Source organism: Pieris brassicae, chromosome 5 (genome assembly GCF_905147105.1).
Source record: "Pieris brassicae chromosome 5, ilPieBrab1.1, whole genome shotgun sequence".
Lineage (NCBI taxonomy): Eukaryota > Metazoa > Arthropoda > Insecta > Lepidoptera > Pieridae > Pieris > Pieris brassicae.
In genome coordinates, this window is record NC_059669.1 from 18,887,277 (window position 1) to 18,912,788 (window position 25,512).

Here is a 25,512-nt window from a genome sequence, read left to right on the forward strand (position 1 = left end):
TACAAATTTAGTTTTCGACTTTCTACATACATATGCATTACTGTTAAGCATCTTGATTTTTTTTTAATGGAATTTCGCTGTTGGCCTTTACAGCTCAGCTCGGGCTGTTTTGGCGAGCGTAGCTCGGCCAGAACGGCGTTTTATCCCGCGGCTAGCGCAAGGGCGTCTCCTGTGAGAGAGAGACTAACGATATTACTCGACTTCTTAGTCGTTTGTCAAGTTTCAAGTGCCAACAGCTAATGTCAAATTTCAAAAACATCTGATTGTCAAAAGAATACATTTAGTATTGCATTCGGCTTATTTCGCGTAGTTGATTATCATAACAAAGTGGAAATACGGCTTGATAACAAAAACATGGGCGATAGATGTGAAGCTAAGGTAGGTTGTATTATTATGTTATGCAATACATAAGTCATAGAAATAAAAACTATCTTGTTTGTGGTGCCCTCCATGTGACCTTGCCTATGACCATAACAAGCAATTAATAAAACCATATTAATGTCCTTATCAAAGTGGACTGAGTAACTCGAAAACTGCATATAATAAAAAAGTATTTGATTATATTTAATATCATTTTCCTCCTTCTGATAACACTTAAATGAGGTTACATAGAGACTTTTTGGGATAACGTCTGCAGGTCACCTGAAGATTGGCTTGTATGTGCCTATCATAAAACCTACATACTGTTTATATGGCCCTGATGTAATATAAATATTAATATGAAAAGATTAAATGTGACAATTAAATTCAAAATTCCAGGCAGATGACCACAGGCTGAAACCAGCGGTAAGGTCTATGTAGATGATTTTTTGTTACTAATTTGGTTTTGGAATTTTCAGTTTATAATTTTTGTTAAACACATATTTGAAGAATCTTTTTAGTCTAGTGTTTATAAGTGCATGAAAGTATTTAATGTTATTATATTTATAGTTTGTATTTTATATAATATAGATAAAGCATACAGAAGCAACATTTTTTTAATGAAACTTGTACTACATTACTAGTATATTAAGTGGTTTGTTGATAGACCTATATATATTTTTTAATATTAAAGTATTAAACATATATATGTACATCACCTGTATCAGTATTTTATTCAGCAATGCCCTAAAAAATATAGTGTAGTTTTTTTCAGTTGTATAAATTTAAAAGAAAATTAATGACTTTGAAAACTGATAAGTAGTAAACTATGTTTAAGTATTTCTGTATATAAATTTATGAAGTTTAAAAATAAATCTAATCAAAAACATTTACATACATACATACTTTTGCATATAAAATAAGTGAATAATTTATGTGATTGTTTCTAACATTATTTAAAAAAAACATTATATCATCTTATGTATGTATTTAAAAAGATGTTTAAAGCAATAATGAATATAAATTTTATTATCAAATTATTTACATTCCTAGATGTTTGATTTTCAGCAATCATGGTCAGTAAGAGAATAGATTTGTGATATTAATTTTTAATTGGACCCTAAGACTTGTAGGTGTGAATTCTGTGAAGTTTACGTAGATATTTTGCATGTGTAGGCATATGTGGATTTTGATATATCCATTATACATTTATAATTTATAAACCATGGTAATAAACAGTTAATTAAAGTATTGTTTATAATATGGTTTACATAGATGAAATTTAGACATGAAGAAAACATCAAATAAAAATTTGTGTGAATAGTGAATTTGTGAATGTCCATTTACCTAATTACTGTAATTTAATTAACAACTAGTAATTAAAAAGTCATTAGCAATATTTTTATTATCAAATTCATTATGGAAGTGATGATTATTATCTTTTTTGGATATAGCAGTATTTTTTAAATAGCATTTTAACAGCTACATTTGAAGGCTGACCCTTGGGACAAGTTTACTTTAGTGTCTGATTGTCAGTCATAGCCGAGTAGAAAATTTTCCTACATACTTAAATATTACTTAAGTAATATTGACTACTAATTGTCAATGACTGATACAACAAGTACTTGTGGACTCATTTACCCTAATCATGTCATAGATAAACAGTACTCTTGTACTGTCTACTACATATTTAGTTAGAAGGCAAATAGCTTACTGAACACAAGTGTAGTAGTGTTGAAGACCTTAGAACCCTTGAGTTTAAATATAATGGATTGGCTCAACAATGTAAGTATTTTTTGTTATCACAGTGAGTTTATAAAGTACTGTTAAGATTTGAATTAAATTTAATACATTGACAATACTGATGGTTTACAATATTTGAGAAGTTTAAATGAAATGCTGTTTATTTCATCAACTTTATTTAAGTGGAGTATATTTTATGTTGTGCCTTCACAATGGCTTTGAGAAATCACAACACTGGGGGACTTTCGTCTTCCCATAGGTTTTATGGCTTCCTTCACTAGAGATATGATAAAGGCCTATCAAGCTTATAAGGCAATTATCGATTACATTATGTATCCCACACATTTTGGAATGTCTCCAGAAACTTCATACATAATAAACATACTCTATATGTATAGGCTACCTGTTACCTAAAGTGGTAAATTATTTTAAAGGGAATCATTTTTAATCATTATTAATAATAAAAAATAAAATGTTATATAAATTTACGCTCAATATTTTTCTTATATAACTCTTTAACATTTGCTCACAATAACAGAAAATTGTTTAGTTGAGTGTAGGTATATATAAAAAGATAAATTAATTGTAGTTAAACTGTCGCTTTAACTTGACGTTAGTTTTGTGTTTCTCTCATCGCGATATTGATAATTCAAATGGATTTGCTATCGAAGGTAATAATTTTAAGTAGTTTTATGACCATTTTTATTCTAAAAGAAATATGTATTAAAATGTAAAAGCTTAGTTACCGATAATAATTTACACATTATTTTAAGTACTAATTTTAAAAATAAAATTTGTTATCGTAGTTATTAAAGGAAGTAATTGCTGGCACGATAATTATTGAAAAATGGATTGTTATTTATATAATTTGAAATACATTTATATATATATATATATATATATATATATATATATATATACACAAACGGATTAATCGTTGCAATTTAATATCCTTCGAAACACCCTGGCTGGTCTTTGAGATTTAGAAATCATAATTGACTCTTTGAAATCACTTTACCAAGGTACTAATACGAAATCTTCCTTTTAGCATATGTAAAGTTAATTTTCAAGTGTGAGCCCTGGTCTAAATATTACTCGTAACGGGACATTTTGGTCCCCGTCTCCTGTGAGTTTATTTTTATTTAACTGTTAATTAGTTCATATACGTAAAAAAATATTTATTTAAATATTTTACCTTTTATTTTTTCTCACCCTGAAAAATATATATTCTTCCCTACCTGCGACGAAGTTGGACTATATATAGAAAATGACATTTATATTTAAAAAAACCTAACACTATTTATAACAATAAAATTGTAGTAAATGATAATTAAAGTCCGTCTCGTATCATTACAGATAAATAATAAGGTTTATCTGGTCATAGGTTACGATAACTGAAATAACCAAGTTATCATAATTTTAATGGCGTTAATTACCACACAATCAAGAATAGAAAACAAATACAAATTTAATATATGTGTTTTGAGTAAGGCTATCTGTCCACATATAAATTCGCAATTAGGGCCATATTTTTAGTAAGCAGCTGTCAATATCTGGACTTATACGTTCTTAGCGCTTTATCTCACTAATTATTATCTGCGTAGTTGACACATAAACACTTCTCCTTAGAGATTATTTAAAAACGACAAAGTTCTCTATGTAAATTATGTCGTTATATACTTGCGAGGTTAAATAGGTAATTCTATATGTATAGTTCTATACTGTTGGGTCGCGTTCGTGCATATCTTTTTCCTTGTTATAACATCTCTAGATTATAGATACCTACTGTTCATGGTAGAGGACATGTTGAACAATTGATCAGTGATTTTATCTACCCCTGGCTTTATGTTCTAGTACTCAACTCCAGAACTTCGTACTCGCATAAACAGAAGATAATCTTAAGTAAAAGACATTGAGGTGTTACATATGTTCATTAGTTAGTATCTGGTGAACCGACAAAATATTATTTTGGTTTTCAGTTGTTTGTTTAATCGGACATACACAGCCAAATATATCTCCTTGTGTACCAACTAAAAGAATTATAACTTCGCCTGACTTTCGTTTGAACTAGTCAAATGTTTGATAATCTACTAAAATGCTTATAACGATTACTCTTTATGACAAAAGTGTTTCACAATAATTATGTACATAACGTTAAGGTGATTTTGTTATAAGTTTTCCAAAGTGATCATGACTATGAAATAATGATTATTTCGCCTGACTTTCGTTTGAACTAGTCAAATGTTTGATAATCTACTAAAATGCTTATAACGATTACTCTTTATGACAAAAGTGTTTCACAATAATTATGTACATAACGTTAAGGTGATTTTGTTATAAGTTTTTCAAAGTGATCATGACTATGAAATAATGATTATTTCGCCTGACTTTCGTTTGAACTAGTCAAATGTTTGATAATCTACTAAAATGCTTATAACGATTACTCTTTATGACAAAAGTGTTTCACAATAATTATGTACATAACGTTAAGGTGATTTTGTTATAAGTTTTCCAAAGTGATCATGACTATGAAATAATGATTTTTTCGCCCGAGTTTCGTTTCACCAAGCCAAATGATTGATAATCTACCAAAATGCCTATGACGATTACTCTTTATGATAATAGTATTTTACAGTAAAATTATTTTACAATAAAAGTATTTTTACAATAAAAGTATTATACAATATTGGAGTAAGTTTTTCAAAGTGATCATGACTATGAAATAATGATTATTTCGCCTGACTTTCGTTTGAACTAGTCCAATGTTTGATAATCTACTAAAATGCTTATAACGATTACTCTTTATGACAAAAGTGTTTCACAATAATTATGTACATAACGTTAAGGTGATTTTGTTATAAGTTTTCCAAAGTGATCATGACTATGAAATAATGATTTTTTCGCCCGAGTTTCGTTTCACCAAGCCAAATGATTGATAATCTACCAAAATGCCTATGACGATTACTCTTTATGATAATAGTATTTTACAGTAAAATTATTTTACAATAAAAGTATTTTTACAATAAAAGTATTATACAATATTGGAGTAAGTTTTTCAAAGTGATCATGACTATGAAATAATGATTATTTCGCCTGACTTTCGTTTGAACTAGTCAAATGTTTGATAATCTACTAAAATGCTTATAACGATTACTCTTTATGACAAAAGTGTTTCACAATAATTATGTACATAACGTTAAGGTGATTTTGTTATAAGTTTTCCAAAGTGATCATGACTATGAAATAATGATTATTTCGCCCGAGTTTCGTTTCACCAAGCCAAATGTTTGATAATCTACTAAAATGCTTATAACGATTACTCTTTATGACAAAAGTATTTCACAATAATTATGTACATAACGTTAAGGTGATTTTGTTATAAGTTTTTCAAAGTGATCATGACTATGAAATAATGATTATTTCGCCTGACTTTCGTTTGAACTAGTCCAATGTTTGATAATCTACTAAAATGCTTATAACGATTACTCTTTATGACAAAAGTATTTCACAATAATTATGTACATAACGTTAAGGTGATTTTGTTATAAGTTTTTCAAAGTGATCATGACTATGAAATAATGATTATTTCGCCTGACTTTCGTTTGAACTAGTCCAATGTTTGATAATCTACTAAAATGCTTATAACGATTACTCTTTATGACAAAAGTGTTTCACAATAATTATGTACATAACGTTAAGGTGATTTTGTTATAAGTTTTTCAAAGTGATCATGACTATGAAATAATGATTATTTCGCCTGACTTTCGTTTGAACTAGTCAAATGTTTGATAATCTACTAAAATGCTTATAACGATTACTCTTTATGACAAAAGTGTTTCACAATAATTATGTACATAACGTTAAGGTGATTTTGTTATAAGTTTTTCAAAGTGATCATGACTATGAAATAATGATTATTTCGCCTGACTTTCGTTTGAACTAGTCAAATGTTTGATAATCTACTAAAATGCTTATAACGATTACTCTTTATGACAAAAGTGTTTCACAATAATTATGTACATAACGTTAAGGTGATTTTGTTATAAGTTTTCCAAAGTGATCATGACTATGAAATAATGATTTTTTCGCCCGAGTTTCGTTTCACCAAGCCAAATGATTGATAATCTACCAAAATGCCTATGACGATTACTCTTTATGATAATAGTATTTTACAGTAAAATTATTTTACAATAAAAGTATTTTTACAATAAAAGTATTATACAATATTGGAGTAAGTTTTTCAAAGTGATCATGACTATGAAATAATGATTATTTCGCCTGACTTTCGTTTGAACTAGTCCAATGTTTGATAATCTACTAAAATGCTTATAACGATTACTCTTTATGACAAAAGTGTTTCACAATAATTATGTACATAACGTTAAGGTGATTTTGTTATAAGTTTTCCAAAGTGATCATGACTATGAAATAATGATTTTTTCGCCCGAGTTTCGTTTCACCAAGCCAAATGATTGATAATCTACCAAAATGCCTATGACGATTACTCTTTATGATAATAGTATTTTACAGTAAAATTATTTTACAATAAAAGTATTTTTACAATAAAAGTATTATACAATATTGGAGTAAGTTTTTCAAAGTGATCATGACTATGAAATAATGATTATTTCGCCTGACTTTCGTTTGAACTAGTCCAATGTTTGATAATCTACTAAAATGCTTATAACGATTACTCTTTATGACAAAAGTGTTTCACAATAATTATGTACATAACGTTAAGGTGATTTTGTTATAAGTTTTCCAAAGTGATCATGACTATGAAATAATGATTTTTTCGCCCGAGTTTCGTTTCACCAAGCCAAATGATTGATAATCTACCAAAATGCCTATGACGATTACTCTTTATGATAATAGTATTTTACAGTAAAATTATTTTACAATAAAAGTATTTTTACAATAAAAGTATTATACAATATTGGAGTAAGTTTTTCAAAGTGATCATGACTATGAAATAATGATTATTTCGCCTGACTTTCGTTTGAACTAGTCAAATGTTTGATAATCTACTAAAATGCTTATAACGATTACTCTTTATGACAAAAGTGTTTCACAATAATTATGTACATAACGTTAAGGTGATTTTGTTATAAGTTTTCCAAAGTGATCATGACTATGAAATAATGATTATTTCGCCCGAGTTTCGTTTCACCAAGCCAAATGTTTGATAATCTACTAAAATGCTTATAACGATTACTCTTTATGACAAAAGTATTTCACAATAATTATGTACATAACGTTAAGGTGATTTTGTTATAAGTTTTTCAAAGTGATCATGACTATGAAATAATGATTATTTCGCCTGACTTTCGTTTGAACTAGTCCAATGTTTGATAATCTACTAAAATGCTTATAACGATTACTCTTTATGACAAAAGTATTTCACAATAATTATGTACATAACGTTAAGGTGATTTTGTTATAAGTTTTCCAAAGTGATCATGACTATGAAATAATGATTATTTCGCCTGACTTTCGTTTGAACTAGTCAAATGTTTGATAATCTACTAAAATGCTTATAACGATTACTCTTTATGACAAAAGTGTTTCACAATAATTATGTACATAACGTTAAGGTGATTTTGTTATAAGTTTTCCAAAGTGATCATGACTATGAAATAATGATTTTTTCGCCCGAGTTTCGTTTCACCAAGCCAAATGATTGATAATCTACTAAAATGCTTATAACGATTACTCTTTATGACAAAAGTGTTTCACAATAATTATGTACATAACGTTAAGGTGATTTTGTTATAAGTTTTCCAAAGTGATCATGACTATGAAATAATGATTATTTCGCCTGACTTTCGTTTGAACTAGTCAAATGTTTGATAATCTACTAAAATGCTTATAACGATTACTCTTTATGACAAAAGTGTTTCACAATAATTATGTACATAACGTTAAGGTGATTTTGTTATAAGTTTTCCAAAGTGATCATGACTATGAAATAATGATTATTTCGCCTGACTTTCGTTTGAACTAGTCAAATGTTTGATAATCTACTAAAATGCTTATAACGATTACTCTTTATGACAAAAGTGTTTCACAATAATTATGTACATAACGTTAAGGTGATTTTGTTATAAGTTTTCCAAAGTGATCATGACTATGAAATAATGATTATTTCGCCTGACTTTCGTTTGAACTAGTCAAATGTTTGATAATCTACTAAAATGCTTATAACGATTACTCTTTATGACAAAAGTGTTTCACAATAATTATGTACATAACGTTAAGGTGATTTTGTTATAAGTTTTTCAAAGTGATCATGACTATGAAATAATGATTATTTCGCCTGACTTTCGTTTGAACTAGTCAAATGTTTGATAATCTACTAAAATGCTTATAACGATTACTCTTTATGACAAAAGTGTTTCACAATAATTATGTACATAACGTTAAGGTGATTTTGTTATAAGTTTTCCAAAGTGATCATGACTATGAAATAATGATTTTTTCGCCCGAGTTTCGTTTCACCAAGCCAAATGATTGATAATCTACCAAAATGCCTATGACGATTACTCTTTATGATAATAGTATTTTACAGTAAAATTATTTTACAATAAAAGTATTTTTACAATAAAAGTATTATACAATATTGGAGTAAGTTTTTCAAAGTGATCATGACTATGAAATAATGATTATTTCGCCTGACTTTCGTTTGAACTAGTCCAATGTTTGATAATCTACTAAAATGCTTATAACGATTACTCTTTATGACAAAAGTGTTTCACAATAATTATGTACATAACGTTAAGGTGATTTTGTTATAAGTTTTCCAAAGTGATCATGACTATGAAATAATGATTATTTCGCCCGAGTTTCGTTTCACCAAGCCAAATGATTGATAATCTACCAAAATGCCTATCACGATTACCCTTTATGATAAAAGTATTTCACAATAATTACGTAAATAACGTTTAGGTACTGTTGTAATAAGTTTTTCAAAGTGACTATGAAAACATTATTATGTCGCATGACTTTCGTTCCGCTAAGTCTAATGATTGATCTATCAAACATTCAGTCAAACAGTTTTCGGGGGAAAAAGGAGTATTATTACATATTGTGCTTAAAATGTATTTAAGATTCTCATGTGTACACAACACAGATAAAATAATTTGCACAATTATTAACTGGAACATTCAAGCAAAACAATCGGTAAAACTGAGAACTGAATGAGAATACAGACATTAAATTCCAAGCCCCAAAATCGATGTCTTATACAATAAAATATTTAGCACCTTCATCTTCTGTGGAGGCTTCAATCGCCTTAAATATCGCAATTGGTTCACATTGAATACTGATGAGTTGTAATGACTTTTCCTCTTGTTTGTCGTGTTCTTCAGTTGTGTTATTCTTATTATAAGCCCCGATGAAAATTTATAAATATTTTTTAGGATTTATTTATTATTACATTGTATTATTTCATTTATATGCTTTTTTATCAAACAAGCGTGATCGATATGATTATTAGTTACAATTTATGAAGATCTGTTCTGACGTTAAAACAACGTTATTGGTTCTTTTTATTAGGCAGTGAATCGTACACATATAGGCATGTACTTTTTTCCAAATATATGCTTTTTCTCAAATTTGGAATATAACATTGATCTTCTCTAATCATAATTCTTTAAGGTTTAAATTTTAAAAAATATAATTTTATATTATGTAGTTGTATTTTGAGTCGCGCGTCGCAACTTCTCGAAGTCTATTGCGCTCCAGTAATAGAGTCAATTGAAGCTAATAAATTAACTGAACAATAAAATATAGACGAAACGTTCTGGAAATTTCTTATCAGTGTCTCAGGCGATTGATTGATAAATTTAATGTTTTATAAAAAAACGATTTTATATATTTTTATTCAAAAATCTGGATATCCAAATACATTACTAAAAATATAAAAGTTGCAAAGTAACATTTTGTACTAATTAATTTTATTTACGCAGTGTACCTTTTATAAATTCATACGCTATACTATTCGTATCCTCTAACCGCAAGTTATTATTATTGAAAGTCAATATTTTATTTTACTTTTGTATAATTTCCTACCTACTTATCAAACTACGAAATAAATATGAATTTTTGAGTAGAATTTCAAGAATTCGTTGCATTTTTTTACTTTCAGTGTATCGTATTATCTTGTTGATGTGTAATTGTAAGTAAAGTTTAATACGGTGTCATTTTATATAGCTAATTGTATTTAATTAGGCGCACAATATTCTGCAGTATAAGATTTTTACGATTGCTTATCTAGTGTGCGTGAGCGCAACGAAGGTAACTCACGTGTGTTCTTTATTTCAATTTTATCCACAGACAAGATACATCCTGTATTAGCGAACTTATAAGATAAAAATTGCGTTTTTCAATTGGGTTGCTTTGGAGACGGGCATTTGTTTGTTTTGTTATATTAATCAGTGATGGCAAGTGAAACAGAATTTATACGTTCGTGGGTATGTATTTATATCTAGGAAAGATATAAATGATAATAATAAAATATTTTTTTTACAATCTTAGTTATAAGCCTTAGCTTATGTTATTCAAAACTAATATAATTAATTGTATACTAGAATTTTTCAATGAAAAATAATTGTTACATAAATTAATACGCATCTAAGCAAATAGTATGACAATCGTAAACAGCGGTCGTACTATCGCGTATAAACAATATTTGTTATTCTAATAACTTGAATAGATTCTTTAATATCATGTATGATTAAAAATGATTTATATTTATAATAATTATCGTACAACCTGGTGGCCACGACTGTATTCACGTGAAATCGAATTGAACATTGTTTTATAAATTTTTCCCTTGTAGGTTTTCCTTGTTGCGAGCTTATTGTGATAAAAGTATATTTTTTTATTGCTTTACAATTTATTACAAAATATGTATTGATAATTTCTTGCTACGATTATGGCTATATAGGCTATAATGATGTATACAACATTTAAAATGCATAGTCATTATGACTAGCAAGAAATATAAATTTAAATGTTTTTATCATATTGGTACGGAAGATTTAAATGAACATTTAGTACCAGTTCCCGAATCAAGGGCGTAGAGCGGGCGAGAAGAGCTGTCAAGACACCACCACTCTTCTTATGACCATGGTCTACACGGGAATTTTGTGGAACTGCAACCATTACGCCATTCTTCGCTTGACACATTAAACAGCGGTTGAAAAGATTAAATTACTAGTTTTCGTGTTAATTATTAACATAAAATCAAAATTTTCTGCTTTTCTATGTGTTGGCTACATTGGCTGAATAGCGCTCGAACTGTCAAGTTACATAAATAATATAATAAATCCCCATTTATATATAGAGGTTTATCTGTAACACTCGCATAATTTCTATTTCTCAAGGTGACATAATAATAATTATGTAAGTCATTTTATTGTGCGTATAGAGTATCATTCATGATAATATCAAGGTTATGTATCTGTCATTAAAATTGATTAATGCGTGTCAATTCAATTCTCAAAGATTTTCATGGTTTACACTACAACAAATGTCATTTAGTATATTGACTTTGTTGGGTAAATAATCTGATATAATGTAAACTAAATTGATGTGTTCACGTTAGGGCGTAATTTCGGAATATGTTATTAACAGAAGCAGTCGAGGACAGTGCAATCTGACCAATTATCGTGTTTGATAGCAGAGGTCAGGTTAAAGGTCATTGCTTTTTGTTTATCCATTAAAGGCACTTAATTCTATCAATTATTTGTACAGTTCATTATACAGTCAAAACCGTTTACGACGACATCGTTTAGAACAACATACCGGTTATATTGACCAAAATCAAAGGTCCCGGCTGAATTTTATTGTATAAGCTACTTAATAACAACGTCATCGTCTGTTACGACTATCGGTTTTTACGACCAAATATGAATAGTCCCTTCGATATCGTTGTAACAGATTTTGACTGTACAAAGTATCCCTTTTAAAGATGTTCTTGTATGTAAAAATGTCTTTAACAAAAAAATAAAAAAAAATAAAAATTATTAACTATTATTATAATAATAGTTAGTAATTATTGTGTTACAAAAATACAACATTTCATTATGTATTTATTATAAATATAAGATATATTTAATTATTGAGAATATTTATTTATATTTGTTATTATGAAGAATTTGGAGGCACCGGGGGTCCCCCTTCACAGGTAGCTGTGCTAGCTAGACCTGGGGCCCGGAGGAAAAAGCCATTTTTACCTAACCCACCTGGAGCCCGTATAGGTCAGCAGATTTAGAAAGGTCCAGCGTCCTCCCATTTAAGTCCATTCCATGAGGTGACGAGTTTTCTCCCTCTTCCATCTTAAAGTCTACCTTTCGTCCCGTCCACTTCCATTTTGTTATGCTTGACTGATTCTATGACGTATTTTTTTTGGAATCGTTTAACGCTGAGAATATTGTACTCTAGGTCCCTCTGACAAACTACTTCTATATTTATTTACTTAAACAAATGTATTTCGCATTTTGTACGACGTCTAATTCACTATGAAAAAGGAGTTTTTGTATTTTTTTCTAAGATTTCGAATATAAAATGCAAATTAAAATAATTGCGGTGTTGCCGACCGCAAGATGTCATTAAGTTACAACTAATATTAACGTCAAGCATATTATTATGTTGTTGGTGTATTTTTCTCGGTATTTTGTTCAATTTGTCTTTGATAATGTTCCATAATAGTAACTTATCAGTAGACGCTGCGTCGGGTTTTTAACGGAAGTAGACGTTTATTGCCAGTAATCGAACTCGAAACCTTCAAATAAAGGCGTTAAATATATCAAGCATTTAAGAAACTAAGCCGTTTAAATAAACAAGAAAATAACAGGAATACTTCTCATCTTTCAGATCCGGAGTCACCAAAGAACACCGTCAGGATCCAGAGATTTTAAAGAGGCGACCAAAAGGGATGCATTAGCTCGCCTGGAGGTGGAATTAGAGAGGCTACTCTCGAGCCTTCCTGAACCCAAGAGACCAGGAGTCGAAAAGGAGTTCAAGGGCTTTAAGAACTTATTTAGCAGGTTCTTGGCCGAACGTGAGTATCCTCTTATATCTATACTAAAAATAGATCTTTAGGCAATATAAAAGTTTTAAAGCAAATTAATTTATTTTTCATATTTTGTTATTTATTATTGAATATAAACATTAAGGCCCATATTCTAATTCGTATTTCAAGTAACCATCTTGTCTTGAGCGCTGTTAAATATGTCAAATTACATACAGGAAAAATGTTTTGACAGCTCTTGAACTTTGATTTAAGTTCGATTGTAGTTCGAGATCGGGCCTAATTGAAACAAGAGATTTCGGGACTTAATTGGTATAGGCTTATTATATATATTATATATAGTTTATCATGCTAAAACAGAATCGGCTTGTTGATAAAAAAATCTTAAATCATATAAACGTGTCGTTTGCCATTCTAGAGTACTTTACTGCCATACTCAAATTAACACTTAAATATATTTATATTTAAATTACAGAGGGGCCATCTGTAACATGGGAGAAAATCCAGAAGTTGCCCGAAGGCGCTGTCATCGACTACTCCACTCTGAGCACGCCGACCACAGATAACATCCACCATATGCTGGATAAGCTGGTGGTAGTAAAGTTAAACGGTGGTCTTGGCACGTCCATGGGTTGTAAAGGACCCAAGTCCGTGATTCAGGTTCGGAATGAGCTTACGTTCCTGGATTTAACTGTACAACAAATTGAGGTGAGAAAGTCTACAATTTATTGGTTAAATTGTCTCGCTTGAACTGCTGATTCTCTTTTCACTTTGGATAGACATTTTTTAATGATGCTAGGAATAACAATGAAATAATTTTTAAACCAAATTAAAGATAAATACGGTTTCAGCGTAAAATAAAAAGTCAAGAAGATTATAAAGAAAGAAGCAGAAATGCGACACATATTTTCTTTTTAATTTAAAAGTTCTGTAATATAAATATTATATACTGTAACATGTCAGATTGTAACAAGATGCCAATACAAATGATGTAACGAGCCTACTCCCTGTATTTTCATTGACACTATTTTGACGTGTGTCAAAGTATTTAAAGCATATATCTTGTTTTCCAGCACCTTAACAAAACGTACAAATGTAATGTACCCCTGGTTCTAATGAACTCGTTCAACACGGACGAAGATACTCAGAAAGTGATCCGCAAGTACAAGGGCTTGAAATTGGATATTCATACATTTAACCAATCGTGTCACCCGAGAATTAACAGGGAGTCATTGCTGCCCGTACCGAAAAATGTAGATGTACAAAATGATATTGAAGCGTAAGTACTAAAATAATTATTTGAAGTTGTCTGTGTACTAAATGACATTTCTAGTCCAATCATAGACACGACACATTCTGACCAATCACAATGAAATGGATCGTCGTACTCTATCGTTTAACATTCTCACAGATTACTAAACATGTAACTAGAATTTGAATTTCGAATCCTTATTAGCTTTACAGTGAATTGTGACCTACGCCAGTGACTCTTTATACCTAAAACTTACCATTATATGGTGTAAAGTACTGGAAAGAACATTATCAATAATGCGTAATTCAAGCCCCTCCCCGCATCGTAACGTTTTACAAGAGGACCCTCCCCCCAAATTCGTTACGTAATACTTGAACGCGCCCTTAACCGAGATTTCGTAAAGTTTATAATTGTGTGTTTTAATTCAATATATATATATATATATATATATATATATATAAATGTAAAATGTATGTTCCATTTTCAGGTGGTATCCCCCCGGTCACGGTGACTTCTACGAATCCTTCAATAATTCAGGTCTCCTCCAGAAATTCATCAAAGAAGGCCGAACTTACTGCTTCATCAGCAACATCGACAACCTCGGAGCGACCGTCGACCTGAATATCCTGAGTCTACTCCTGAATCCTGACCAGAAAAGCGCTGAATTCGTCATGGAAGTAACCGACAAGACCCGAGCCGATGTCAAGGGAGGCACTCTCATTCAATACGAAGACAAATTGAGGTTATTGGAAATTGCCCAAGTGCCGAAGGAACACATCGATGACTTCAAGTCAGTCAGCCAGTTCAAATTCTTCAACACGAACAACTTATGGGCGAAATTGGACGCTATTCAAAGGGTGGTCGAACAGGGATCCCTTAACATGGAGATAATCGTCAATAACAAGAGCTTGGCTGACGGTCTCAACGTGATCCAGCTGGAAACGGCAGTCGGTGCTGCGATGAAGTGCTTCGAGGGTGGGATCGGGGTAAATGTGCCGAGGAGCCGGTTCTTACCGGTGAAGAAGACGTCAGATTTGCTGCTAGTGATGTCCAATTTGTACAGTCTGTCGCACGGATCGCTAGTGATGTCTCCGCAGCGCATGTTTCCGTCTACGCCTCTAGTGAAGTTGGGTGACAATCATTTTGCGAAGGTTAAGGAATTTTTGAACAGATTCGCGACTATTCCGGACCTGATCGAGTTGGACCATTTGACGGTGTCCGGTGATGTTACATTTGGGAGAGGTGTTTCTTTGAAGGTGAGTTCAGACTGTTAATATTACAGATATATTATTAACATTTATGAGTTGCTGCCTCCTGCCCGTTTGCCCCCTATTTTATAAAAAAAATATATTTATTGATAAGCAATTGATACGAGAAAAATATGGCATTTCAAATTGTATACACATCTATGTTCTCTTAATTAAAATGTATAGTTGTCTATATTGTCGATAACTATAACGTTTTTTCTAGATTTTAACTATTTATTAACAGAAATCTCTGTACAAAGTGCATCTTATTTATAAGAAACGTAATAATTGTTTAGCACAATCAATGGCTTTTAAAATCATGTATAAATTTCTTGTTTGTAATCATAATTGTATTAAATGTAATTATTATTTGAAGTGTGATAAAAAAAATTTCGTTTTCTCAAAAACATAGCATTTTAATTAATTAAATAATTATTTTAAATTTTCAGGGTACAGTAATAATAATAGCTAATCACGGCGATCGAATCGACATCCCGTCAGGAGCTCTGCTAGAAAACAAAATAGTGTCAGGAAACCTGCGTATATTAGATCATTAATTTATTTTAAAAAAAAACTATTTATTTTTTATTATATTATATTTTATTAAAAAAAAATTCGTCAATGTTTAATCAAAATTTTCCTTTGATAAACACATTTGATTCTTATTGTTATTTATACTAGAATTATTAGTTTAAAATATAGTCAATTTTATTTTTATAAGTAGATACAACATATTGTCATCTCTATCATATATTAGAAGAGAGAGTAAGACATATTTGAATTTGCAGTGTTATTATAAATAAATATATATTTGCTTTGTCAACTAGTAAATTTTACGATTTTATTTTAATGGATAAGCACAAGATTAGGACGTAAGTATAATTGATCATTTTCTAATATTTGTATATTCATATTTTTCATGTTAGAATGAGTGCCATTGGGGAATAAAAAGTTTTACGTATTTTGTCTTTGATTTTACTTAATACCTTTTTGATTAAGGAGTATGGTATAGTAATACGTGGGTAGCACTAAAAATGTTTAGAAACATTGCTAATGAAACTTTTTTTAAATTTCAATTTTAGAACTCTTTGGTAACCTAATGTAGTATAGTTCATTCTATTGTCGTTTCTTTTTGAGAATTGGCGGCAAATCTAAAACTCTTGTTACACGTGAAAATGAACCTAACGCGAGAAAATCTTCAGTCAATGATTTAGCTGCTGCGATTAGCAATTCTTAATGAAGCTCCATCTCGTGCCACTATTTACTATTGGTTTAACGAGTTTAAGCGTGGACGTAGCAATCTCAATGATGATCGGCGTGAGGGACGTCCTTTAACAGCGACTACTGAAGATGTCATCAGTGCTGTGCGACGCATGATAGAGGAATATAAGAGAGTGACCTATCAGCAGATACGGGCAAGCCTAGGCATTGGAATGAGTCAAGTTCAAAAAATATTACACAAACATTTAGGCGTCAGGAAGCTTTGTACCAAAGGGATTCTCTATACTTTAACCGACGACCAGAAACACCTTCGCATGGACTAGTGAATATTGTACTATGGCAGGTGTCGAGATAATGAGTCCACCATACAGTCCTAACCTGGCACCCTGCGACTTTCATTTATTCCCAAGAACTAAAGTTATTAGAGGTATTCACTTTACGAGCCCTGGAGATGCGGTGAAAGCGTACGAAAATTTCATAGATGAGACCCCTAACGAAGAATAGGCCTACTGCTTTTCTCAGTGGTTCCATTGAATGCGACGATGTGTAGAGAGGAACGGAGAGTTGTTCTTCATTTTTTAAACATTTTCAGTGTTACCTAGGTATAACCATAAAGTGATAAGCTGGCCCATTTAAAAAAATCATGATGAACCCTCCGTTGAGGAGGTTTTTATTTTATTTGTTTTTTATTATTTAGACCACATAATTAGGACAAACACATAATATAAATTGACATACATATAAAAAGCGCTGCCGTCCCTATAACATGTGGACACGACCAGATAACATGATAAGCATAATAGTTTAATTTAAGTAAAAAAGTTCAAAATTAAGTATTCACATAACTTTTTACTTTATATGAATAAACTTAACTGAAAAATAAAATGTGGCAATTTTATTGAAAATAGAGGGGAGAAATAAAGAGGGGTATAATCAAACTTCTATAGATTTTCCATAATTTATTATCAGCTAACACCGTTAAGGGTAACGACCTTGTTGATACTAGCCCGGCTGGCTGCAAAACTGAACACTGCCGATATGAGACAGAACACTACACTCACGACTGGCATAACCCATACAATGTCCCCGTGGAATATACATACGCCATTCACTTTGTAAGCACAGGTTAATTCTGAAATATTATAAAAACTTAAGAAATCACTTCCTAAAGCGTTCAACTTCAAACCCAAATACATCTGCATCATAAAGAATTAAAGATTTGACTCCTTGATGATGAATAGGTTATAAAACGCCGCAGTGAAGTCCGGGTCCACGGGTCCATATACATTGGGATAAATTTGTTTTTACCGATATAATTTAGTTCTTTACATACTAAAAATTAAATTCGTGAGCTACGTATGAACGATAAACTCAAAAATACCGAATGTATTATCTATTTTTGATTGATTAAAAAGGTTAAGTTTTCTAAATGTTGCCAAAACGCGAAATTCATGCGGACGAAACTTTGAACGCATGCTTTTTTAATATTGTTTTGTTCTAAGCCAATACAGTACAATACTGCATTTGCAATAAAATGCACTTACCACTAATTAACATATATAAGAGATGACCTAAGGCGTGTGACACCAGACCAACTATCGCAAAAGCCACTCCCACAGCCAGCGGCTTATCAAGCCGACGCGTACAGCGTAAAATAACCATGCCTTGCATCAACAAGGATGCAGCTGGAAGTTATTAAAATAGGTATTCAATTAGATGAATATTATACATTCTTAATTACTGGAAGAAGGCATACATACGGTGCAGTACATGGGCTGTATGTTATTGAATTCTATGTGTGTTTATATGCTTTATTAAAAATCGGAACATATATACAACACGGTAATGCCTTCAGTATTTTATGTACGTGATCTTTTAGAATATAGAAAATATTTAGTTGCTAAAATGGATAGATTTTTTAAATCTGATTTATTAGAATCGCTCTTCGTATCCCAAAAAGTGAAGCTGTAAGCATCCTAAATATGCTTACAAAGCTAAATTTGAGGTATTAAAACCGTATTTTATACGAATAGTTAGATAACCAAGAGATGTCTGGTATACGAAGTGATATATGCGAGTGAAACCGGTGTACTTTTAGTTTTCGTTAGTCTAAAAGTTACTCAGTTTAAACTCGAAAGGTGGCTATAATAGCTCTGTACCTCCAGCAGCTAACATGACGGTGAAAAAGACCAGGTAGATGTTATAGATAAGAGCACACGACGGAAGCAATGAACAACCGCCACGTACCGCGCGTTGCGTCTGCGCACCACACGTGCAGTTTTGTAAGATCCTGAAAATATATCGCTATTAATCCTGTAATGAGTTAACGTTTAATATATCAATAATCAATATCACCTTTATTCATATATATAGTTTCGCTGTATAATATGACAGGCCCCATTATGGATACATCATCATCATTTGTTGCTCCAGATTGAAAGCTCCATAAGTATAAAAACTATATGTAAATAGGTTACCAGCACATCATATACTTACAAGAATCCGTTGAGATCCTCATATTGGTTACAACCAGCGTGGCACGGAGAAAAATAAGTGGTTTGACTATCCACTTCACATACAGGACTGAACCCGTACGACTCCGAAGTACACCTTGGAATTATAAATTCAATGATTTATCATGTAAAGATCACCTATACGATTAAAAATTGTAAAACAAAACGCACAGATATTTTTTTTAAATTTTGAGTTTTAGTTACAAACCCGTCAACATTCACGAAATTTTCTAGCACCTATTAAGCTTACAAGAGTAGGACCAGCGACCGAACTTTGTAAATTCCAATAGCGGAAGCGATACCTATCGCGACATTTTGGTTTGTAAGTTCGCTGTAGTACCATCAATATCTGTAAATGATGTCGCAAGCATTGATGGCGCAGAACAAAAACTCATTATTGGGATCGGGATCGTTATCGGTATCGGTGTTGGAAGTTTTTGGTTATAGACAGTTATAAGAAGAAACAGCTTCAACGTTCGAAGCTACTGAATCATGATGGTATCGTACTTAAAAAAATACATACCCGCACTGCATACTGCACTCGGGCTGCCGGTATTCGCTATTTAATCCTGCCATGTCTCCTGTGTTACAGCTTAGAGCGGCAAGAACACAGAATAATACTCCAACAAAAACTGCAACAGCTCCACCTACTTTCGATGCTGTGGTAGCTTTCACACCGTCGTTACGCCGACCCGAGAAACGCATGCGGAATATCTGAAGATACATAATTAAATATTAGTTTTTTATGGTTATAACATAAATGTACTGAAGAATAATAAAAATCTCGAATTATCTGTGTAAAATAATATAATGTGGTACTTACAGAGACAAAAAAGATAATAACTAGAGATCTAAAGATGTCAATAATAACCCGGGATGTGCGTGGATCCTGGCGTATTGTTTCCACATAGAATTTTGTCTGAAATCATACAATATTAAAATACTATTATAAAATATTGTAACGGCCATGTATTGTCACTTCTATATTACTTGTATATTGCTTTAGAATTTTATATTTTTAAACGTACACTTAACGGAAGAAAAGAACTAGCAATAAACTCTCTGCCCCTCTTTTCAATCGCCAAGTTTTTTGTTTTACACAATGTTTGTAAGGAGCTGCACCCATTACACCATGTTCCACATAACATCTTAAGTAATAGTTAATAATAATTAATTAATAATAAAATAATTTAAAAAAAGATTTATCCTCTTTATAAGAGCACATGATGAAATAGGAGCACACACATTCTCGTGGGAACAACACGAAAATACATAGTCGATAAAACTAACATCACCGCAAACACGAATTCAAGTCCGACCAGTCACCACAAGTAGCACCTGTTCACGAGTATGACGCATGGCCAGCCATCGCCGCCCTCGCCATATTTTAGGGAGAGAGGCATTTAAGCGAGTTTGCCAATCCTTGAATAGTGAACTTGGCTACATAAGAAAATAAAAATAATACTAATTATACTGAAATAATTCGATACCACATGGATCACGGTTTGTTCCCACTTTACATCAAACATTCCCACATACACCAATAATTATTAGTAAGTTGTCTTGATTAGTATATAATGTTTTAGTAGTAATTCTTCGTATACATAGTGTAATCCGTTTCGTGTAATGTAAAAAATGAAAAAACTGAAGGTTGTCATGTCAACAAACTGTTAAATAAATAAATTGTAAATTGTATGTAACCGAATCAAATTCAACTGATTTATTAAAAGAAAATTACAGTTTTTATGTACCTATATCAGTCTGTAATTACTAAAAGTGTGTTCCCAATATACTTATAAAGTTTAACCTGTAACAATGAAGTCTCGTAATTATTAAAGCCAAAAATTGCAATCGTCAAGAAGGACATGCCTAACGACTGCAGGATCAGGGCCCTGTTCTTCAGCACACGACGAAGCGGCTGGAGTAGACCTTTAAGAAAAAATATTTTATAAATCTTTATAGAACTTATTATGTACCGGAGATGTATATTGTTGCTTCTATATTTTCTGAGCGTTATCTTTATTATTGTTCCGCGAGGTTGGGGAATTTAAACAGAAACAGGAGAAGGAATTCTATACAAATAACTATAGAAAGGGCTGCTGAAATCTAATCTGGCCGCAAGACGGATACTTATTAAATAAGTGCTGGAAAAAAAATTATGCTTCAATAATGAAGCACGAATAAAAATTGCTATTCAACAATGACTTACATGTTCTCTCAAGCGGGTCAATCTCCTTATAAGAAGGCATCTGTCTCGGGAAGAGAGTATAAAGAATACTGAACATTAGAGTTAGCATTGAGAGCGACACGTGCGCCTCATACCAGTCCTCTCTAACTGACCCTGGTCGAAGCCAGTTAGTGCCACTCAGACCCAGGGAAAGACGGATTGAGATAAGAATACCTGAGGAGAAGAAGATTATTTACATTTCAACGATAAATCTTGCTTTCAAATCCACCCGATGGATGCTAAAATATGTTTTTGATGTAGGGGCTCAATAAACTATATTAAATACACAACCTACCATAAAAATAAGGTCCACTTTGTGGTTCATGATCATCCAGATACGTGATACCATGTGCCCATATGCTAATCTTTGTAAGACCACACAACACTGCTGTAATCACCAGAAACACGCCACGAATGACTTGATGAGGATCTATAACCTCTGAGTATTTTGTTATCGCACCACCAGCGCATAGTTCTAGAGGGAAAAAAGTTTTAATATTCATTAAGGTTTTATCAAATTACATACATTGTTAATAATTATAAGCTAACTAATTATGTTTGTCAGTGTTTCTTTTTTTATTGTTCCATATTAGGGTAGCCTGGAAGAGATCGCTTGTTAGTGATAAGGCCGCCCGTTGCCTAATAACTAATGTAACCTACTTACTTTTTTGTTTTTTTTATTTGTATAATTATGTATATTATGGTATAATACGAAGTATAAATAAATAAATATGTCAATATCGTCTAACTAAATCAACCAATTAATTAGAATAATTATGATCTAGGTCGTAGGTTCTATTCCAGGCTCTGCATCAACAGACTGTCTATATGACAATTTAATACTCGCTCGTACGAAGAAGGATAACATCGCCTCGAGGAAACAATGCCTCGACGGCGTGTGTCAGGCACAGACTGTCAACTTGCCTATCAGAAAAAACAAATGATGACGAAACAGATGCTAAAATCAAAGGCACAACCCTAAAGGGTTTATAAAAAAAGTAATTATAGATATTAAACTCTTTAATCTTCCGTCCACGCATATTTAAGTGATGCTTATAAATGTCGCAGTAAAGTAGTTAAATCAGAGAGTTAATTGAATCTCTAGACAGTTAATTAAAAATCGCTGCTTTATTTAAATCAAAATGCTAGCGACTTGATTGAATATAGACATTAATTTACTATCTAGAGATTCAATCAACTCTCTGATTTAACTACTTTACTGCGACATACACATTCTATATTGACGTCATTTATCGTTATTATTTAATAAGACCCAATTAATATTTTTTACATAAATGTAGATAATAATTATTCTATAATCTGTGATAATCAAAGATGATTGATGAAATATTTTCATGTTGTTATTTCTCAAATTAGTATTTTATCGAAACAAAGAATGATAAGGATAATATTATAAACATAACATAATCGACTGGAGGTCCAATGATTTTATTGGAAGTGGGCGTTCGCGATGTTCCGAAATATATTTACACAAGTTTCATTAAAATTGGAGGAATCGGTGAAATTCGTTTATTCGTCACACCCGACTGTAACAGTTACAATAGACGCATAAATCTCGCATATATCATTTAAATTCATAAGCAAAGATTCATGGAAATAATCCTTTGAGTGTATGTGTCGCTTCAGTCTAAAACATTGCGAAGAAACTGGAGTATAAGATGACGTGTATAAGACATATGAACGATTTCTAAAGAAAAAAGATTAATGAAGTAGACACAGAAACGTGTCTGACCCATGCCCCATTGTGGGCTTAGGGCAATGCATATTTTATTCTGACGTATTCTTCTTACCAAAGGCGGATTGTTCTTGGCCAAATTTATATTTTGATTTTAGATTCAATATTATTTACTAATGCGTTCAGTAGAAGTCTGAGAGACGACTGTAGGATGTTATAATTTTTTAATTAGTATTTGTGTGTAGTTTAAGGTAGTAACTTTTATGAATTCTGAGATAGTCAAGTTTATTCAGATAAACTCAGAAAACACAACAAATATGCTACTTGCTAGCCAATGGGATTTCGCAAAGCATTCACTAAGTTTTAGACATGCACGGTATAATTGTAATTAATATTAAATTGTTAAGGTTCACAACCACATTTCTGCCATGAATAAAGTTTTATTATTATTACTAAATAAAAAATAGTCAAAATTAATTATGATTAAATATATTATATATTTGCTGGTTTAAACTAGTATATTTTAGTTATAAAAGTATTTTATGTTTTTTTCCTACAATAAAGTTCCCAAAAAAGAGTGCGACTGTACATGAATTACAATCTAGCCTATAGAATATTTATGGCTAATATATAAATATTATGTTGACTTACTTTTCTAAAATTTTAATGAATAGCTGAAACTAAGGTTATTCATTAGTAGTCTTAGTGTTCCGTAATGTTTTGACACTATGTTTATGTGTCCGAGATAATGCATTTACACTTATATTCATTACACTGGGTTTATTAACTTAAAAGGTTTAGTTCTCTTTATGTGTCTTATTCCTGTCGTTATGTTTTAGTTGTAATTGTTTTAAACAATTTTCAAAGTTTGTTTGAAAGCTTACCTACATCCGGTACGTTGATATTAGGGAATGGAAATGCCAGTATGATAAGACCAGAGATAGCTGTAATTCCCAGCCAGAAGGAGAGTGTAAAGTTACGCCAGCCTTTTCCTTGCCATGCCACTACAACACCCAGAAGAAACTCCACAATACCTACACCAACTTTCACCCAATCTAAAAAAGGGGAAAATTTTAAATATTTTATTACGTATTTTATAATAAATACGTTAAATTTATATCACAACTTAGCGTAACGCACACGTGTTTAATTTTATCGAATCGAAATAAAAAAAAACATTTCTTGGTTAATAACTAAAATGGATCTTTTTATTTGATTCGATCCGAACACAATTTTAGAAATCTTTGAGTAAATACTATTTTTTTAAAGCAAGCCTAAATACTTTTACTCTAGTTATTTATTTTGAAATGTACTTTATTAAAAAGTTTTACTGTTCCAGCTCGAACGGTTCAGATTAAAAATAATAAACAAACCTTGGTTAATAGTGTGTATAAATCCTGTATTGTCATTTCTTCGCAGCAGTAAAAAGATATTGCTCTCAAGGAAAATGACGATGAGGAGAGCTCCTTGCAGGAACAGATCGAAGCGAGGTATGGTCAATATATACTTCCTAAGTAGTTCCCATCCTTTTAGTACTACTGAAAATTGTATGACAGTACCACTATATTACATTACATATTACTACGCGGTAATGGGACCCTTGTTTTTAATTAATTGTATCCCGAAGGTCCATAAAGGTGATTTTGCCTTCCTATAAAGAAGCTATTCCAGATATGTGCACCTATAATGGGCTTTCACAATTCCCATAGTAAATTCTGTTGTACCTTTTGAAATTTAGTTTTTTTAATAAATTTAACCGTTTCAATAACAGAATATAATATATATAGAAATTTTAAAAAAAACTAGTCCCGTTATTTTAACATTCTTAAGAATCAATAAGCATATTTTGAACTCAAATTTATTAGATATTTAAAAAGTTACTATTCCGCTATATATATTTTTTAATTAAAAATTTAGTTCTGATTACAAAAATCATAATTAGTATACTCACTTGATATCATTTTGTATTTTCCAACGTTATCACTATAACGTACAATCAAAATTTATTAAAAATAAAATATTTACGGCACATTATAAAACGAATACAAAAGTTCGTTAATGTTACTCTAGTGAATAAAGTTGTGATTGCCAATAATGACTGATTGCATATCGTATAAAATTATACACTATCTACATTATCAGGTTTTGGTTATATCTCTTCCTGATATTTGCTATTTTATGTTTTATCACCTCGTAATTACATGAACGAATAGTTATA

At 31.2% G+C, this 25,512-nt stretch overlaps 2 protein-coding genes across 7 annotated transcripts; one reads left to right on the forward strand and one right to left on the reverse strand.

Moving 5' to 3' along the window:
• Positions 1-248: 248 nt before the first annotated feature.
• On the forward strand, positions 249-16,201 carry LOC123710445 (UTP--glucose-1-phosphate uridylyltransferase). 5 transcript variants are annotated; one of them, XM_045662319.1, is made up of 7 exons: positions 249-378; positions 760-786; positions 12,982-13,168; positions 13,614-13,846; positions 14,212-14,417; positions 14,878-15,646; positions 16,087-16,201. In XM_045662319.1, exons 1-7 carry the CDS (start codon positions 355-357, stop codon positions 16,192-16,194), a joined length of 1,554 nt encoding a protein of 517 aa, XP_045518275.1. In that variant the 5' UTR covers positions 249-354; the 3' UTR covers positions 16,195-16,201. The 5 variants fall into 5 exon arrangements, with proteins under 5 accessions (XP_045518275.1, XP_045518277.1, XP_045518279.1 ...); XM_045662321.1 differs by lacking the exon at positions 760-786 and having other exon boundaries at positions 253-378; XM_045662323.1 differs by lacking the exons at positions 249-378; positions 760-786 and adding an exon at positions 1,995-2,145.
• A 1,609-nt stretch (positions 16,202-17,810) lies between these two features.
• LOC123709789 (solute carrier organic anion transporter family member 74D-like) lies at positions 17,811-25,379 on the reverse strand. Of its 2 annotated transcripts, none has more exons than XM_045661335.1 (12): positions 25,246-25,379; positions 24,668-24,832; positions 24,179-24,349; positions 21,894-22,073; positions 21,581-21,772; positions 21,179-21,300; positions 20,195-20,290; positions 19,895-20,085; positions 19,355-19,468; positions 19,018-19,148; positions 18,403-18,543; positions 17,811-17,990 (listed from the first exon to the last, which is right to left on the reverse strand). In XM_045661335.1, the coding sequence occupies exons 1-12, from the start codon at positions 25,253-25,255 to the stop codon at positions 17,824-17,826; spliced, it is 1,680 nt and encodes a 559-aa protein (XP_045517291.1). In that variant the 5' UTR covers positions 25,256-25,379; the 3' UTR covers positions 17,811-17,823. The 2 variants fall into 2 exon arrangements, with proteins under 2 accessions (XP_045517291.1, XP_045517292.1); XM_045661336.1 differs by having other exon boundaries at positions 24,668-24,829; positions 25,246-25,372.
• Between the last annotated feature and the right edge of the window lie 133 nt (positions 25,380-25,512).

Excerpts from the sequence above, each read along its gene's own strand:
- LOC123709789 (XM_045661335.1), bottom strand. Across the intron at positions 21,773-21,893 it reads AAGTGGACCTTATTTTTATG|GTATTCTTATCTCAATCCGT; the intron begins GTAGGTTGTGTA and ends TCTTCTCCTCAG. Across the intron at positions 20,086-20,194 it reads TTATTATCTTTTTTGTCTCT|ATATTCCGCATGCGTTTCTC; the intron begins GTAAGTACCACA and ends ATGTATCTTCAG.
- LOC123710445 (XM_045662319.1), top strand. The coding sequence starts at position 355 with ATGGGCGATAGATGTGAAGCTAAG. Across the intron at positions 787-12,981 it reads ACCACAGGCTGAAACCAGCG|ATCCGGAGTCACCAAAGAAC; the intron begins GTAAGGTCTATG and ends CTCATCTTTCAG. Across the intron at positions 14,418-14,877 it reads GTACAAAATGATATTGAAGC|GTGGTATCCCCCCGGTCACG; the intron begins GTAAGTACTAAA and ends TTCCATTTTCAG.